This window comes from Cervus canadensis, chromosome 5 (genome assembly GCF_019320065.1).
Source record: "Cervus canadensis isolate Bull #8, Minnesota chromosome 5, ASM1932006v1, whole genome shotgun sequence".
Taxonomy (NCBI): Eukaryota; Metazoa; Chordata; class Mammalia; order Artiodactyla; family Cervidae; genus Cervus; species Cervus canadensis.
This window is the reverse complement of record NC_057390.1, coordinates 90,505,213-90,523,669: the sequence shown is the minus strand read 5'-3', so window position 1 is coordinate 90,523,669 and position 18,457 is coordinate 90,505,213. Positions and strand designations below refer to the sequence as shown.

At 55.4% G+C, this 18,457-nt stretch overlaps 1 protein-coding gene across 2 annotated transcripts in view; it reads right to left on the bottom strand.

Annotated features, from left to right (window-relative positions):
* The window catches only part of NEK6 (NIMA related kinase 6), an 85,248-nt gene that overhangs the window by 32,181 nt on the left and 34,610 nt on the right, over positions 1–18,457 (bottom strand). For both annotated transcript variants that reach the window (XM_043469522.1, XM_043469520.1), the window contains exon 2: positions 9,943–10,061. In XM_043469522.1, the coding sequence (XP_043325457.1) occupies positions 9,943–10,032 (90 nt within the window). In that variant the 5' untranslated portion in view covers positions 10,033–10,061. The remainder of the gene's footprint in view (positions 1–9,942; positions 10,062–18,457) is intronic.

The window sequence follows — 18,457 nt, the reverse complement described above, 5'->3', positions numbered from 1 at the left end:
AATACCCCTTCAGGGTGAAGGAGGGACCCTGATCACCCCCTCACTATCAGAGCCCCCCTCTCCCCTTGGCGCTGTCCACACCAGCTCTCTTTGATCCTGACGACGCCCCTCTGCAGATCTGGGCTCCTCCACACACTTGTCTCCATCCCTCAGTATTGGATCACTTGTTCTTTGTTCATTTCTGTCTCCACTCTCGTGGGCCAGGGCCTCGTCTGCCTTGGTCACTCCTGAACCCTTTCTGTCCCTGCTAGAGCCGGCCAGCAGAGCAGGTACAATCAACATCTAAGGCAGCAACTAGCAAACTCACAGCGCCGAGGGGAGGGGGGCCCTGTGGGGTCCTGTCAGCCCCAGGGCTCCCCAGATGCACCCCCAACCCTTACCCTTCAAGTCATCCCACAAAGTGGCAACCTCCCCTCCCAGGGTAGCATTCCCACTGCAGAGATGGGAACATCCAGGTTAAACCTGCAGCCTGACATTTGGAGCCCATTCTTTGGATAAACTGTCCCCTTTATGGCAACATGAAGAATCTCAGCACTGTGACCTCTCCAGGGGTCAGCGCTGAAGGCAAGGATTAAGCTGCAGGACCTGCCCAGGATGGAGCCAAACGTGTGAGGCACAGTGGCTAGGTCCACCCTCTGCCCAAAACACACCTGCAAAGGTGGTCTTGGGAAGAGGAGAGGAGGGGGAGCCACTGCTGGGCCCCCACAGGGCGGGGTGGGGGGGCAGAGGAGGCCCCACGACAGCCTGGCAGGGTGGGCCCTCCCTTCTGCTATAGCCCACTTGCAGGTGGGGGATCGCCCCTACTGGGGACCCTCCCCACTGGGTGCTGACATGAAGACGGTCTCTGCTGCTGCTGGATGACTTGCACACAGTAGGTGTTCAGAAATGTGTGCAGAGTTCCTTCAGGAGAACAGGGGTGAGTCAAGAAACCTTGAGGGGCACCCCCACCTGGCCTCCTCTCCCCTCCCCTCCCCCCAGCCTCCTCCCCCCCCACCCCTCACCCACCCCCGCAGCAGGGAAAGCCACTGTATTTTCGGAAGTAGAAATGCCTCTTCCAGAGTTTGGCCAGAGCCTCTGAGAAGCCGAAGGTCAGGAGTTCCCCTGTGCTGTGTTCTGGAACTCTCCCCACCAGGAATGCCAAGAGCAGACAGGTCACTCCTGGAGAGCCCTGGGAACCCCCGGGTGACTGGCTAAGGAGCCCGTCAGCCTGGGTCACTGGCTGATGACCTTGGTGGTTACACAAGCTACCCTGAGCCTCGGTTTCCTGTCCGTAGGGTGGAGGTAGCGTGGCTACGAGAATTGGGCAAGATTGCTAAGCCATGCACACAGTAAGTGCTTAGCGGTTGCAGCCATGTTACAGACAGGCTTGGGCGGGGCAGGAATGAGGAGGTCGGAGCTGGAGGGTTGGGGCCTGAGCGGCTACTCCCCACCTCTGCATCTGCCAAGGCCCAGCTTTGCACCAAGGAAAACCTAACGGGCACCTTCTTGCCAGGACTGAGAGATGGAACTCAGCTTTGCAGCTCGCAATGGCTGGGCCCACCCTGACTCAAGTCTCCAGACATAATTACCCCCGTGATGGGAGATTTGAAGACACTCTGCCTGGGGACCTGAGCAGGGGGTTGGGCTGGTGGAGGAGGAAGATGGTGCTCTTGCCCACCACCTGCCAGTCTCTGCCAGGTAAGTTCTTTAGTCTCAGCAACGGACCTACATGCACACCCAGTGTCCACCTAAGAGGAGCAAGCATGCATTTACTGAGCATGTACTATGTGCCAGGCACCGTGCGGGTAGCTTCCCAGGACCTTGTGAGCAGACATCACTGCAACTCCATTTCAGGAAACTGAGGCTCAGGGGGAGGCTCCAGACCCCACCGTGAGTAACACCGGGGATCTGAACCAGGATGGGATACTCCCTTCACCCTGTACATGTTACCACCCAGCTCTGCTTTCCCGTCAAGACCCTGCAACTAGTCAGGCCTTCCAGCTTCAGCCACCTGAGCCCCACCTATGCCCCCACCATGGGCCTCTGCCTTAGTCCCCTCTGTGTCCCCTGAACTGAGGCTCTGACCTGCCAAGCAAGTGCTCAGGGCATGTGTGTCAAAGGACACTATGAAATGCGCTCAAAACAGCTGGGAGCACAAGGGACTCTGCAACCCGGCCACTGTCACTTCTGTGGGTGCAGCTGAAACCACACACCCCAGAAGAAGGCAATGCTCTTGGCCCCTGGAGGAACCACACGTGGTCAGGATAATAACGCCATGCCGTCTCTTATGTGTTAGGCACTGACCATGCATCTGCTGGTGTCCTAGGTGATCAGACAGGTTTTGTTTTGTTTTTTTTTAATTTTATTTATTTATTTGGCTGCTCTGGGTCTTAGTTGTAGCATATGGGATCTAGATCCCTGACCAGGGATTGAATCTGGGCCCCCTGAGCTGGGAGCTCAGAGTCTTAGCCACTGGACCACCAGGGAAGTCCCTGATAAGACAGGTTTAACAACTGAAGTCCCCTAACAGCTTGTAAAACAAGGCTTATCAATCCCACTTTATGATTAAGGACACTGAGGCACAGCCAGGCAATGAGAGCTGGGACTTGAACTCCTGAATGACGGAAAGCCTGGCATGCTGCCCGGCGACATGAGGCAGGGTCTCTCTGCCCCACCTGTTTCCTTGGGGACAGTGAGGGTCTGGAGGGTGTGTTCTCTAAGGGTCCTGCTTCTACCAATGTGGAGTGATGAGTGGCCAGAGTCCCTGGCACTTCCCACCCACCTCAAGGACATTCCCCAGAGGCCATGTGGTCCAGCTCCACAGCTGGGAGCTCCCAAAGGATGGGGACCTCCCAGCCAGCCTGGCTGACCGCCCTGCACTTCTAAATATGCGATGACCCAGATTTGCATTTCCTATCACAACCCATCCAACCTAATTAGAGGAAGGCTCCAAGGAGCGGGCAGGTTACCCAGGGGGCAGTGCAGCAGTGAGGGCGCTCAGGGGCTGCTGCCACCCTCACCGGGGTCAGGAGAGGGCTCTGTCCCTGAGGGGACCCCTACTCAGGTGGGGGTCACTATGGGACACAGGGCTCCTGGGGGTGCAGCTGCCTGAGCCAGCAGAGTCCTGACCCCAATTTAACTCAGGGACTCGGAGCAGAAAAGGAAAAGCTGAACCGAGTTTTTGCCCCCAAAGGCCAGACCTCTCTCTGCCACCCATCACCACCTGGGTGGGCCCCTGGCAAGCTCCTGCAGGGAAGAGAGGCGGTCCATGATGGGGGCTGTTAGAAACCAGCCCCAGGACCTCCAGGAGAAGATGGTCTGGGAGCTCTAAGCTGCTGGGCAAACGCGGAGATGGCCCCGAAGAGCCACACGATGGTGGAGCCAACAGTCACCCCTCCTGGCGGCCTTTCTGAAAACAGCTCATCTAAACACTTGCTGTCCCGTTACGTCGGGGACCCCACTCTGCCTCCGAGGGAAAATACACACAACCCCAGGGCCCAGGGTGGCAGAGAGGTGACTGCCACTCTGGCCCCGTCTGCTCAAATGCTGACACTGGGACCTGGAGGCCTGGGTTCAAGTCTTGACTCTGACACTTCCCAGCGAGCCCTCTGGGCCTCAGTTTCCTCATCTGTCCAGCTGGGGTCTGCTGGACAACCGTCATCTACCCAACCATCGTCTCGTTCTTTGTCCTTGGCAAACAGCCCTGGGTGACTGATGGAAGGACAGTCAAGTCAGAGGCTGCAGGTACATCCACCTCACCCCTTTACTGTAGTCAGAGGGTGTTGGGTAAATGACCTGTCTGAGCCTCAGTTTCCTCATCTGTGAATATGGGGCTATGAAGACCTATTTAAGTGAGATGAGGGTTGTCCAACAACCCTGCGGAGGGTTGCTGGGGGTTAAATAAGTTAATGAGTGAACACTTAGAAGAGGGCCCAATATTTAGGAAATACTGCATATTTGGCGTTATTATCATGCTTGTTGTTATTATTACTGTTGGTTTGGCATTGCCAGAATGTCTGGAGAATGCAGCACGTACCTCCCAGGGGGTGGGGAGAAACAAAAGCAGGGTGTGCCCAGCCCACCAAGCGCCCAGCCAGGTGGGAGCCTGGCCCAGGGAATAAACACAGGGAATGAACAGCTAGTGTTATCAATACCACTTGCGTCCCCATCCCACCGAGGGTCTGTGCTGAGCATATTTCTAGCTCTGGGTTCTCTAGCTATAAAAACTAAAATGAATTTTAAAATGCAAGACTAAGATCAATGACATCCCATTTCCTTAACACCCATGGTGCTAGGTGTTTAAAGTATACCATCTCACTTAAATAAGTCTTCACAGCCCCACTTCACAGATGAGGAAACTGAGGCTCAGACAGGTCATTTGCCCAACATCCTCTGGCTACAGTTAAGGGGTGAGGTGGATGTACCTGCAGCCTCTGACTTGACTGTCTTTCCATCAGTCACCCAGGGCTGTTTGCCAAGGACAAAGAATGAGATGACGGGCTTGCCCCCTTTTCTAGGCTGTGCTGTGGGCACCAGAGGCCATTTCTGACTACTCATCCCCCTTCCCCATGGTGGGAGCCCCTTAGTTTTCCCCCAAAGGTAGAAGAGATAGATGGGGTGGAGGGACAGGGAGGTGGCAGTGGGCCTGAGAGGGCCCATGATCTCAGAGAGGAGGAGCCCCTGGGAACAACTCCTTGGGCAGCAGGAGGAATCTGGTGGGGTCAGGAGTCAAGGACATGGCCAAGGTCCTGAGTCACTTCTAGCCCTGACCCCACTCTCCCAAGAGATAGGAGGACAACACCAGACAAACAGCAGGGGGACCCGGTGTCTTGGACCACCCCAGGATACCGCCACCCCAGAAAGCTCGGTGAAACCAAGTTCTCTTCCCCAAGTCAGATCAAATTAGGCCACAAACACCCTTCACCCTGCGTTAATTTGAGTTTAAAATGTTTGAACCACAGTAATCCTCAGCCATCGACAAATCCTTAAAAAAAAAACAAAAAAACAGGGGCATAAAATTACATGTTAAAAGAATAAAAATGCATCCGCCCAATTAATTTTCTGAAATCTCATTAAAAAATTTAGCCTGACTAAGTCAGACTTCTGACCTGAATTTTAATCATCTTTACACTGGATGGGTCTTTTTTCCCTGATATTTGCAATGCATCATTAATTTTAAGGCAACCGCTTCTACGATTTTAAAAAGCACACTTCATCAGAATGACATTTCCTGTAAACGAACTTCACCTTTAAAGACATCTGACATTGTGTGCCGGGAACTTCTAATGGATTCGGTGTATGTGTATACAGCGATGTGTTTTAAATCTGCGTGGCAGAAAAGAAGGGCGCAATTTACAGAGTCCATATTGTCAGACTCTTTACGAGGCCAGACCCACTCAGCTCTTCACGATCTGGCTAATTTCGTACCTGAAGCCAGCCTCCCTTCCTGCAGCCCAAGTGGCAATAAGGGCTCTGTGTGGCCACCAGACTTGGAGCCCTTCTGGCTTTCCCCTCGATAGCAAGACGGACAACTTACCACGCATCTCGATTTCCTCCCCTGCAGAGAGGAGTTTTAAATAAGATCTCCTCCTCTGGCTTGGTAGCAGGATGGAATGAGGTAAGTGCCAGGCATTGCAATGTAGGTACAACCACCACCGTGACTGTCTCAGCTTGGAAGTCTGTCTACACTCAGCTCTGTGCCATCGGCTCACTGGAACGGTGAGCAAGACGCCTGAACATCTAGACGCCTGATGACAAAACCTAACATCATCTTGGCTGTGGCAGCGCCCCCAGGACGAGCCTCACGAACCAAGCTCTGGGAAGGCTGCGCTTAAACACACGGATGAGAGAATTTGGAACCGGCTCCAACGACTAACAAGCAAAGACTTGAAGGGAAACAAACCATGAAGAGCATCAGCTCCCATGCCAGCAGGCTGGCCACGTCCTTGGCCTCCCTCTCCCCCTCATCCGTTCAGTTACTGAGGGCAGTTGGTTTCTCCCTCCTGGAAGTCTTGGGAATATTCCCTCCTCATGTCCAGCCCATTTAAGGTCAAAGCATCATGTGACCTCCTATTTTCACCTGACTTGTGACCAGCTACCAGGGACCTAAAACCCCAACCCCTTGTCAATTTAAATCTGTAATGGGCTTCCCATTTGCTGCAGGTTCAATACCAACAACAGCGTGGATTCCAGACCTTTCATAAACACCTGCTGTGCTATCTAACCTAAAGTGAAAGTGAAGTCGCTCAGTTGTGTCTGACTCTTTGCGACGCCATGGGCTGTAGCCTACCAGGCTCCTCCGTCCATGGGATTTTCCAGGCAAGAGTACTGGAGTGGGTTGCCATTTCCTTCTCCAGGGGATCTTCCCGACGCAGGGATCGAGCCCAGGTCTACCGCATTGTAGGCAGACACTTTACCGTCTTGAGCCACCAGGGAAGCCCATCACCTTAACTAAGCACAGGTATTTAAATGCTTCCCTAACCTGACTGATCCTGCACCTTCAGCTTTGGTTCTTTCCTCTTCCTGAACATCGCCTCTCTCTGTCATACCCCACACTCCTGATCACCATCAGCTCACATGTCATCTCCTTTCTAGAGCTTTCCTTATCAACCCTGATCCCTGGGGCAGAACAAGCCACCCCATTCTCCAGGCTCTCTCTGCATCAGCTCCTCCCTCCCTGGGAGCCTTACCTCTACATGGCCTTTGTTTACTTATGTGTAGGGCTCCCCGGCAGACCCAAGGCAGAAAGGAGACGAGCATTTGCTGAATTTGTAACACTTGGCAAACACTTCTTCAATTTTAATGGTCATTAATATTTGATCATTAAATTTTATCTACCATTATTGCTTTAGGAAGATTTTCATGAAGACTGTGGTGCCATGCAGAACTAGGTGACAGCTGTCCCCATCCCCTGAACATATGCACGTTCCTCTCTCAGAACAGTGACGAATATAACTGAACTTGGCATGTCCCAAGCAGGTTTGCAAAGACTTTCCAGAATGGAAGACACATTAACTGGGGCTTTCTCAGACAAGAACACCTTTCTCCTTCTTGGAAATTCATATGGTTCTTAGTGGGTCAGCTCAGCCTGGCATTTCTTTCCTGATGAAAATGCTGTGAAGCAAACCAGTAAAAATCATAAACCAAAAGGGCATTTTAAGCTCTGTTTCTCAACCCCATTCATTCATTCATTCATTCAAAACCTCCATTAAAGCAAGCATGTTCAGCTTCTCCAAGTCTATATGAACTTCACATACAATTCTACCCGGTTCAGCAAACTTATTTTCTTAGGCTGACAGCATCCAGAGCTAGAAAGCTCCTTGAGATGAACAAACCACTAGCCTTGGACACAGAAGGTTAACAAAAGTCAGAGTTTGCATGTTCACTAAATTGTTTTTTCTGCACTGGGGATATTTCCAGCCCTGGGCTCTTGAGTTGTGAAAACCAAAATGATTTTTAGGATATAAGAGTAAGATCAATCACATACCATTTCCTTAACACCCACAATGCTGGATACTATGTTGGGTGTTTAAAACATACCATCTCACTCTCTTTGTGGCCCCATTTTACAGAAGAAGAAACTGAGGCTCAGAGAGGTCATTTACTCAATGTCACCTGGCTCGTGAGGGAATGGAGCGAAGAACCACCTCCTGCCTGGTCCAGAGCACAGCATTCTTGCCATCATGCAGCCTGGCTCTTTTCTCTAAGGATGACTTCAGGGAAACAGCAGTGCCTCCTGCCATAAAGGAAAATGCCTGTGCCATCAATTTGAGGTGTTTCTATGTCCTGAAACAGACAAGATTCGAGCCATGATCTCTCCCCAGACGGTGTTTAAATACCAGTGCTCCCTGAGATGAGGGGAGAGAAAGCACTTGACTCTTTTCATTCCAGCCCCAGCCTGCAGCAGCCCCAGCATCAACGTGGCTGTGCCCCGGTTCCACAGACCCGGCCAGATACTGGTGGACCGGGGACATCTTCGCCGCCAGCCGCTTGCCAATGCTGAGTAATCGTATCTAATTACACTTAACTACGTCATTACCCACTCAACATGTGCAAAGAGACACCCGGATGGTGCCGCCATCGCAGCCCACCTCCTCGCCTTGTTCATGAAATAATTACGGGCCTCTCTGCTCTGCCAAATGAGGCTGTAATTAACCCTAATTGCTCAAAATGCAACTGGCTAATTCTGGGAGATTAATCAAGGGGGACTCAATTGTTAGTGAATGACTTAATATGACAAATTGCTACATTACCCGAGGAGGCCCGCTGCCCCCAGCCATTGGGGAGGTGTCCTGGTGGACCCTGGACCAGCAGTGTCTACTGGCTTCCCAGCTTTCTAGGACCTGCCTCCCCACATTTCACTGAGGAAATGGGCCCCTACATCCCAGCCAGTGACTGGGATGGGGAGGATGAACAGCATGGTTGTCTGTGAACCTCCTGTGTGCACACACGTATGCAGTTTATACTTCACACATCACCTCTGTGTGAATCTATAGATGTGCCCCTTTCCTTGGGCTGATGCAGTCTCACACCAGGAAGCACAGCTGAATGAGAGCTCAGGTACAGGAGAAGGATTTCAGACTCATCTTGCCTCCTTGCCCAGGCACCTTTGGGCAGTGTAGAACCTGTACAACTGTACATGGCAACCCTGCCCCCAAGCAGGTCAAACACCAGTCCACCCGAAGTCTTCCAACAGAGCTAGGCAGTTAGAAGCTGTGACAATCCTAACAAGGCTCAGGAAGGTGGCTCTCTCTGAGTCTCCTCCTGATTTAGGTCTCGTAGGCCTGGGACAAAAGCCAACCCTCAACAATTACTTTTCATTACTCCTAGCTGCCCACAGCACCCACCAGCATCTGGCACTGGCCAATCTGTCCAGCCAAGCTCTTTGTCCCCCCTCCAGGTCTCTGCAAGCCACTTCCTCCAGGAGGCCTCTTTGGTCCCCTAGTTCAGACCACGTGCCTTGTTGGAACTCCAACAAGGCCCCCAGTTTCTTCTGCTTTCCTCCAAACGGCCCCCAGTTTCTTCTGCTTTCTTTCTTGTCTTTCTCTCCTGTGAGGCAGTGTGCTCCCTAAAAGCAGACCTGGCTCTGTCAGCACACGACCGTGTCCTGGGTGGATGCACGCCACACATCTATAGCTCATGAACTTGGCAGGTGAAGCCCCACCCAGAAGATTCTGTTTAGGAAGGGAGGCAGACCCAGGAGGCAGTGTCCCAGCGCATGCGATCGTGGCCCTGACCCAGCACATGTGCACAGGTCTGGACGCGGCACAGAGCAGGGAGGGGAAGAGGAATGCTCCTCAGGGGCAGCGGCATTTGGATTGAGGCCTGGAAGAGTCGAGGAGGGCACCCCAGCCCCAGGGAAAGGTGCAAAGCGAAAGGTGTGGGGTGTATGAGCAGCCCAGAATTCCAGAAGCCACTTTCTGAAAAGCTGCGAAAGATTGCCTGGCTCTCCGAGGTTTGACACAGAGGGTGGGTGGGACAGGTAGAAGGGACCCAGTGGCCCTGAAACTCTGCTGCCTCCAGACAAAGAGGCTACAAGGGAGGGCCAGAGCACAGCTGAGACCAGAGAGGAGGAGCCCGGCTCAGAGTCAGGGAGAACGTTCTGACCCCAGGTGCACCCTGCCTGCTCCCGTGTGCCCCTCACTCTGCCCAGGCCTCCGGACTCCCTCTCCGTCTGTCCTCCTAACCAGCGCTGATCCCTGTGAAATAAAGCCCTTCCGTTCACATGGAAACCCCACGGGCAGGTCCAGCGCCTGGCGTACCAGCCCAGAGGGCATCTGTGAGTGTGGCTGACAGGTGGAGGGCCAAATGGCCAGGTGGTGACTCTGCCCTCATTACGGGAAGCCTTCAAGGTGTCTGGGGGCTGCCGAGGGGCTTCTTCCTGTGTCCGGAATGAAGCAGCCTCAGGGATCAGTGATCCTCCGAGACTCTCCAACGCACTGCAGATGAAGAAGAAGGGCTTACCTGTGGGTCAGGAGGGTGTGCGGGCCCCAGGGTGTGGCAGAGGTTGTTCGGGTTCCCTCCGTGGGGCATGTGGCTGGGCTGTCCTGCCATCCTGCATGCCAGCCTCGCGAGGGCACGGGCTGCAACAGAAAATGAGGGCTTTCTTACACACAGGCCTGCGCACTTTCACTTGCCCCCTTTTACAGACGTGCAGGCTGAGGTGCCGAGCTGTCGGGGAACTTGCCCATGGTGATGCGGCTCAGAAGTGGCAGCGCTGGGGCTTGACAGCCCACGTGAAACACCTACATCCATTACGCTCTCCTGACCAGGCTCCTAGGACTAGCCCCGCTGGAGAGAGGCTGTTTTGTTTTCCAAAAAAACTGTGCCGGGAAAAGCCCGAAGGTGGCCTCCCAGCCGGCAAGAGAGGCGCCACATTCAACGCCACATGGGCCAGACTCCACAGCCTGTTCTTTCCACATCACTGTCCCGCATGCCTGACCCCCTGTCCTCACCCCAAACAATCCCAGGTTGGCAGCCTAGTGGCCAGGAGAGACTGACCCTGAGTCAGACTACAAGTCTCAGATCAAGAAGGACCACCCGTCCCATCCTTGCTGGGTCCTGGCGCACCAGACACTGGGAAGGGCGAGGGTCCCGCTCACAGTCCTGTACAAACCTCCGGGCAGGGGCAGAGCCCTTGGCACACGGGAGCAGACCCCTCAACCTCCAGGGCTTGCACTGCCACATCAGAGGCCCCCCCAGAGAGGAGAGGCAAGGATGCCAGCCACCGGTTGCCATAGTAACCACAGTAGCTGTCCCTGATGAAGCACCTGTCATGTGCCCAGGCCTGAGCTGATGGCCATCTCAGCATCACTCCCAGCAGACAGGCATGGCCTCAGCAGGACCCAGGCCCAGGCACACAGAAGAGGCTGTATGGCCCCTTTTCCTCCTCAGGAGGAAAGCCCTCCACTCACGCACCAGCATTTCTGCAGCACCTAAACCGTGGTCTCCAGGGCCAGGCTCCCACGGGACACCTGAAAGATGGGGTATAGAGTGGGCAAGTGACGAGCACCCCCAACTAGGCTGCTGCTCCTTCCACCTGGCGTGGCCCTGGCATTCCCGTGGGCACCTCTCTCTTGACCCACCCCAAACAGAACCCAGAAGGACTGGCCAGGCTACTGGAGCAGCACTGTCTACACCCTATAAAGTGCTGGAGTCACCGTCCCCAGGAAGCAGTGGCCTGGGGGACGAGTGTGCACCCCAGCCCCCAGCCCCGAGGCAGGACAACTCTGAGGTGCAGACGCCCGAGCGGGGTGAGCTGGTCTAAGATCACACCCCCTGCTTGTCTGCTCCCCTACTCCTTCATGGTTTCGCCCACACGGCCTCCTCTCAGCATCCGCTTCTGGAGAACCCGAGCCTGGACACCATCTTTCTCTCTGAACAGACTCTGCCTCTCGCCACCTATGAGTAACTTGGTCATCCCCGGCCATCCCCATGAGCCGAACCACAAGCAGACAGGCTTCTCCTGGTCCAGGGGGTCGGCAAGCCTGGCTGCACATGCCTCCTGAGTGCACACGTGCCCCACGTGAAGAGGGTGGTCTGGGCCGCGGGAAGGAACCCACACCAAACCCACCCCCTTCACAACTGGAGTTGGCACGGTCAGAGCCCTGCAGACCTGGTCACATGTTGCTCTTCCTTTCTCCCCACTGTAGTTTTTTCTGGCAGTCAACAGGCCAGCCCTCCCAGGCTCCGAGATGTCTGTAACACCTGTCAAAGTGTCGCCACCAAGCCCTGAATCACCCGCTAACCCTGACCCTTGGCCTCCATGGCTCTGCCCTCCAAGAGCCTCCCTAGAATGTGCACACTGGCATCCAGCGCCCGACCTTCCTGTGTCCCCAGGGCAGGCCCAGCTCCTCCCTCGCACCCCTCTCTTAGTAGATGGCAGAAAGCGAGGCCACATGGGGCATGGCACTGTCCGCAGGTGGTGCCTGCCTCAGCCAAGCAGGAAGCCTCTGGCCAAGAGCACCTGCCCAGCATGGCCTGGCCCAATGCTCTCCTGCCTGTGACCCCCGCTCATGGCATTTTGGGGCTTCCCTGGTGGCTCAGATGGTAAATATTCTGCCTGCGATGAGGTAGACCTGGGCTTGATCCCTGGGTCGGGAAGATTCTCCTGGAGGAGGGAATGGCAACCCACTCCAGTATTCTTGCCTGGAGAATTTCAAGGACAGAGAAGCCTGGCAGGCTAGAGTCCACACGGTCACAAAGAGATGGACACGACTGAGCGACAGACATTTTCACTTTTCATTTTCATGGCATTTTATGATCTTCATCCTAATGTGTGTGTGTAGATAAAGAGGTGGATCTCTCGATATCGCTCTCTGCTCATCTCTTGATGTGAGTCCCGGAGGGTATTACGGGGTGTGCCTGTACGTCTGAAGTCTCTCCCACCCCATCCGCCCCGCCTCTGACCCAGCCCAGGCCTCCCTCTGCCTGGACCTCTGGGTTACCTCCTCCACAAGGGCCTCCGAGGAGGATTCCTCAAGTCCAGACGGGCCCCCAGCCTCTCAGCACCTCCCAACCATCTGTGCCTGGGCTTCTGCACTGGAGTGCACACGCCCCCACCCCCTCGCCCCGGGTGACACAGTGAGGACCTGGGTACGAAAAGCCCCGGGATAAACAATAAACATGAGCGGCTTCCCCAGGCAATGCTGTTACTCAGGAGGGAAATGTGTGCGATAATAAGCCGGATACAGAGGGAACGAAATGTAAAATGCGCATGAATTTTAAGATAAAACCGGAGACTCCTGCAGGCTCTGCAGCTGCTTCGGGCTGCACCCCTAGACCCCTCGGGGTGACATGTTCACCGTCCTCCGCCCTTAGGGAGACCTCCGGGGGGAGGCTGGAGGAGAACTGTCTTCAGCAAGAAGGTTCTGTCTTTATCTCAGAAGGCACCAGGCGCGGCCCACAGGCCAGGTCCGTGCGTGACTGGTGCTCAGAGACCACGTGGGTTAGAAACCACAATGCAGCCATCTCTAGTTCCCACGTCCCGCCTCATCCAGCCTCCTGGGGCCAGCAGGCCTGGGTTTATAGCTTGGCTCTGTCACTCCCCAGTTGGGACTTTGGGCAAGTCACACTGGGCAGAGACCTAGGAGGTATTTGTCAACGTCATCTCCCACGTCCCCATGTAGCGATCATCTAATATCTGTACCCAGAGGTGGTCTGCAGGCTCTCAGGAATTCACCCCGTTTCTCACACAGGCCCCAAAAGTAAGGGGCCCTGGTCTTATCAGAGATAACAGTAATAGGAATTCCCTACTGGTCCAATGGTTAAGAATCCGCCTGCCAATGCAGGGGGCACGTGTTCGATCCCTGGTCCGAGAAGATTCGACATGCTGAGGGGCAACTAAGCCCACGTGCCACATCTACTGAGCCTGAGCCTGTGCCCCTGCTCCCACAACGAGAAGCCACTGCAATGAGAAGCCTGCCCACCACAGCCAGAGAGTAGCCCCCACTTGCCACAACTAGAGAAAGCCCATGTGCAGCAACGAAGACCCAGTGCAGGTAAAAACATAAATAAAAAAAATTAAAAATAAAGAAAGCTGAGCACCGAAGAATTGATGCTTTTGAACTGTGGCATTGGAGAAGACTCTGGAGAGTCCCTTGGACTGCAAGGAGATCCAACTAGTCCATCCTAAGGGAAATCAGTCCTGAATATTCATTGGAAGGACTGATGCTGAAGCTGAAACTCCAATACATCAGCAACCTGATGCAAAGAACCGACTCATTGGAAAAGACCCTGATGCTGGGAAAGACTGAAGGCGGGAGGAGAAGGGGGCACCAGAGATGAGGTGGTTGGATGGCATCTCTGACGCGATGGACATGATGTTGAGTAAACTCAGGGAGTTGGTGATGGACAGGGAAGCCTGGCGTGCTGCAGTCCATGGGGTCACAAAGAGTTGGACACGACTGAGCAACTGAACTGAAGAGTGTCCTTATCATGCTGGGCCCCACATACCCTTCACCTCTGTTAGCCCATCGCCTCTTAACACCACCTCCACGAGACAGATTCTGTTACTGTTCCACTTAACAGACAAGGAAACTGAGGCCCAGGGAGGTTAAGAGATTTGCCCAGATCACAGGTAGCGGAGCCAGGGTGCAGACCTGTGACAGCATCTTTGCCCCAAACCCCTGGTTCTGCACCCCCAAGGCTCTTACCAGCAGAACATCATCTTCCTTTTCAGCAGTACCCACGAAACAACCCCTGCCCCCCAATTCACGAACAGGGCTCACGAACGGGGCGGTGGTGCGTGGGCAGGGGTGATCCCAGGGGCGGTGGGCCATGAGGGGCCATTCCCCCGCAGGGACCCCAGAGCTCTCTCTCTTCGGGATGGCACCAAGTGGATGCCGTACTGCCATCCGCACGCCTGGTCTGCCAACCCCCTGGGGTAACTTCCTGTTCCTAAGAGCAGTTCTGCCCAGAACCTAATAGAACTGGCTGCAGCTCATGTCCCTGTGAGGAGGAAGGGCCTTTGTTCCAGGAAAGGAGTCTGCAAGTCATAGCACCCCCAAGTGCCAGAGAGAACCACAACAGAGAGGATGAGGCAGAGGGGGAGGGATGGGGAGGAAGGAAGGAAGTGAAGGTTCTCTCCGAGGCATCTAGTGGCCAGATCTCTTCCACTCAGCCTGGGCTGTCGAAAGACCGATGTTACAGACGGAGTCTCAGGCTCAGAGAGGGAACACAAAATGTCATGTTGGGAATAAGCTACAGAGGGACGCTCTGAACCCCACTCTGACTCCAACGTGCCACCCAGGCTTAAGACAGCCTCTGCCTCTTGAGGCTTTCTAGGGTGTTGGATTTCAGCGGATTTACATTCTGTCTGGCTCTATCTCGGGGCTTCCCTGGTGGCTCAGATGGTAAAGAGTCTGCCTGCAATGCAGGAGAGCGGGGTTCAATCCCTGGGTCGGGAAGATCCCCCGGAGAAGGGAATGGAGGCCCACTCCAGTGTTCTTGCCTGGAGCATTCCATGGACAGAGAAGCCTGGCGGGCTACAGTCTACGGGGTCGCAGAGTCGGACACGACTGAGCGACTTTCACTTTTTTTCACACCCCTGGAAATTCCTGCCAGAAACCCCTCGTTAGGGGGTTCAGCTGCAGAAAGACCAAGGCAAAGGGACATGGAGGGATGAGATGCAAAGAGCAGGGTAAAGACTCTCTGCACACAGGGCACCTCCGGGAGCTGCCTGTCTCATGGCTCCTGCCAAGTCACAGAACAATGGGGCCCAGGCTGCCAAGCCCAAGTCAGGGGCCAAAAATCTGTGGAATGTGAGACCCGGAGCCGCAGGCCACACTGAGCGCCACCTCACAGAGGGCCTTTCTTCTGCAGGGAGTGAGAGCCCTGCATTTCCAGGGCTCGCCAGCCCGGGGTTCACACGTGTCTGTCCCCAGGTGCATGGGGACTGGAAGGGGACGAGCCCGGTGAGGAAGGCCCAGGGCCTGTTTGGGAGCCCGACCTGCCTTGGGTTCAAACCCTGGCTTGGCTGCCTTTACTCCTTCATTTGGAAAATGGGGTTAAGGTCTACCTTTGAGGGTCACTGAGAATTAAATGCGTTAACAGATGTAAACCCCTCAGGACAGAGGAGGGTCCGCTGAGGCTTTAGCTGCTACCAGTGTCGTTTCCACTAACCACCCCTGGACAGTGGAGGAGGGCCTGACTCCATGTGACAGACACGGGAACCGGGGCTCAGAGAGGGGCAGGGATTTGCCCAGGGTCACACGGCCAGTAAAAGACAGAGCTGGGCTGCCAGACCCCAGATCATGCTCTTTACTGCACTGCATGGCTTCTTTGGGGTGACTCTGCAGCAAACACCCTCCTCAGCATTTACAAGACCTGGAGCTGCTTCTGCAAAGCCCCTGACAAGCTCCTCTGGCCCTGGCCTTTGGCAGGGCTCTTACTAATGTGGGGCGTGACCCTAAGGAGGTGGGTGCGTGGGTTTAGTCTGGGCATTTCCTGGAAGGGATCGGCTCCCACACTGGGCTCCGAGGCTCCCCAAGAGGCCTTTCTGACCACCACTGTCGCCTGGCGCTGTCTCCCAATTTCTAGAACTTCCTCTAGGGCAAAGTCACGTCCTTCCATTGCCTCCTGCCAAATACCAAACTTGGTGGAGGATGGCAGCTCACTGAGGCCTTATCCTCCCAGGAAAAATGACCCAGGACACCCCAGGAAGGCTCAGGCCAAAGACCCAGCTTGGGCCAGGAATGGAGGCCTGAGTGTGTGAGGGTCGTGGGGGTGCAAGTATCTGTCTACACCGCACCATGTTCCTCAACCCTGAGGTGGGAACAGCGAGTGTCCACTTGCCCTTCTCTGCACGCGTGTGTGCATGTGCACGTGTGTACATATATGATCAGGTCACAGGCTTTAAGCAGAGCCACGTTCTCGGCATGTCCACTGGGGCAGGGTCGTCACTACCCCAGGTTTGGGGGTGAAGCTGGTGAAGGCCTGTGTAGCTCCCAGGCTGAGAGGCTGCCACGCCCTTAGAAGAACCTCACCAACAAACCCGGAGGCTCGGTCTCAGCTGGACGCCGTACCCTCTGCCCATTCTCTGGGGAAGGCCCCTCTCTATTCCTGCCAGCTGAGTGAAAAGCTTCACAAGTCGTTTTTCCAAAGTAGGAAACCAACCTGGTGACTCCCTACCCTCCTACATACACAGAAGGAGTGGCCCGACACCAGAACGGGCACAAGGACCTAGTTCTGCTGGTCCAGCAAGCTCCTGGCCACAGAAGCTTAGGAAAGGTGCCCACGGCTGGGGTGGCCGGGGGAGGAGAGGTGCCACAGGCCGGCATGGTCCAACACACCCCTACACAGACGGAGCTCTGAGGCCCAGCAGGAGACCAGGCAGTTCACAGGCTGGCCACTGGGGAGGTCAAGGCCAGACCAGCTTCAGCATCAGCCAGCACCCACAGCAATGCCTCCCCAGGCTGAGTAATTTGACATCTTCCAGGAAACCCAAGTGGTGCCACCAAGTCCATTTTGCAGATGAGGAAACCAAGGCTCCAAGGGAAAACGTGACTTGCCAAAGCAAACACCCTCCTCAGTGTTTCTCAGAACTGGGGGTGCCTTTGCAAAGCCCCCTGACAAGTTCCTCCCGCCCTGGCCTTCAGCAGGGCTCTTACTAAAGTGGGGCACAACCCTAAGGAGAGGGATGCTTGGGTGTAGTCTGCCATTTGCTCCTCAGACCAGGGAGGCTGTGACCGGCGAGGGAAAGAGACACCACTGATGACCTGGCGTCCTCGCATGGGGCCTGGGCAGTAAGGATCGCCCCCCACACACGGACCAGTCCTAATGACAGCCCATGCTAGTGAAGCCCTCATTGTGTGCACCAGGGATGTGCAAAGTGCTGTGCACGCCTGGTTCCACCCCACAGCCACTCTGTGCGGGGGCTGCTACAATCCACATAGTGCAGAGGAGGAAACGAAAGTTCAGACTGGTTAAGTGACGGGCCCACGGCCACACAGTAGGCAGTGGGCAGAATTGACATTTGAAACCAAGTGTGCCTGCCTCCTCTGGTCCATACTTCTTCTGACAGGGAGGGAGGGAATGAATGAATTCCGGCCCAGGAGTGTGGTTCTGGCTGCTGCTTCCCCCATCCTGGCCCCCCTTCCCTTCTGGGGTTGAGATAAGGAGACATTGCCCATTCATCACTTGACAGGAAGCAGCTCAATCTCAGGCCAGAGTTACAGGGGCCGGGTAGCTGCAGGGGAAGAACCAGAGATGGTGTCTGGCTTCCTGACTGGTCCTGGGTCCTCTCATCCCACCCCCAAAGTCACACTCGCTACTCAGATTCCATGGCTCCACGACCAGTAGGAGGCTGGCTTCTCTGAGACCTGGGACCACTTGCGGCCCCTGGAAGGGCGGTGCAGCCTGGGCAGAGAGGTCCCTAAGCCCCCTCCTCAGGGTAGCAGGGTTCCCCCACAGGGTGGGCCTGCAGAACCTGGAGGCCAGCGGCTGAGGGGACAACGCAGTGCCCACCCAGCAAGAGAGTCTTTCTGCCCACTCAGCTCACCTTCCTTCCGGCACCCCATCCCATCCTTCTCCTGTAGCTTGCCATCTCCTCACCCACCAGCCACCCCCATTTCTCTCCAGCCCGGGGCCTCTCTGCAGAGCTCCAGACCCCAACCACCCAAAGTCCCAGGCACTGAGGACTCACCTGCCCTTCCCTGGGTCCCCATGTCGGCGATGGGGTCTCCTGTCTGCCCAGGAAGCCAGCAGGAATGCAGGCGCGGCCCACGGATGCCTCGCCCTCCCTGACAACCCACACTGGGGCTTCATCTAGGCTGCCGGTTCTTTGCCCAAACAAGTCTGCACTCACCCACAGACCCTGCCCTCTGCTGGCCTGGGCCCTTCTCAGTGGGGTCCCTGGAGTCAGCTCTGCCTGACACCCCAACCTCCCATCAAGGGAGGTTCCCCCCCTCAACATGACACAAATCCCAACCTGCCGCTCCCCACCCCCCTCAAAAAAAAAACTCCCCAGAAAGAGGCCCAC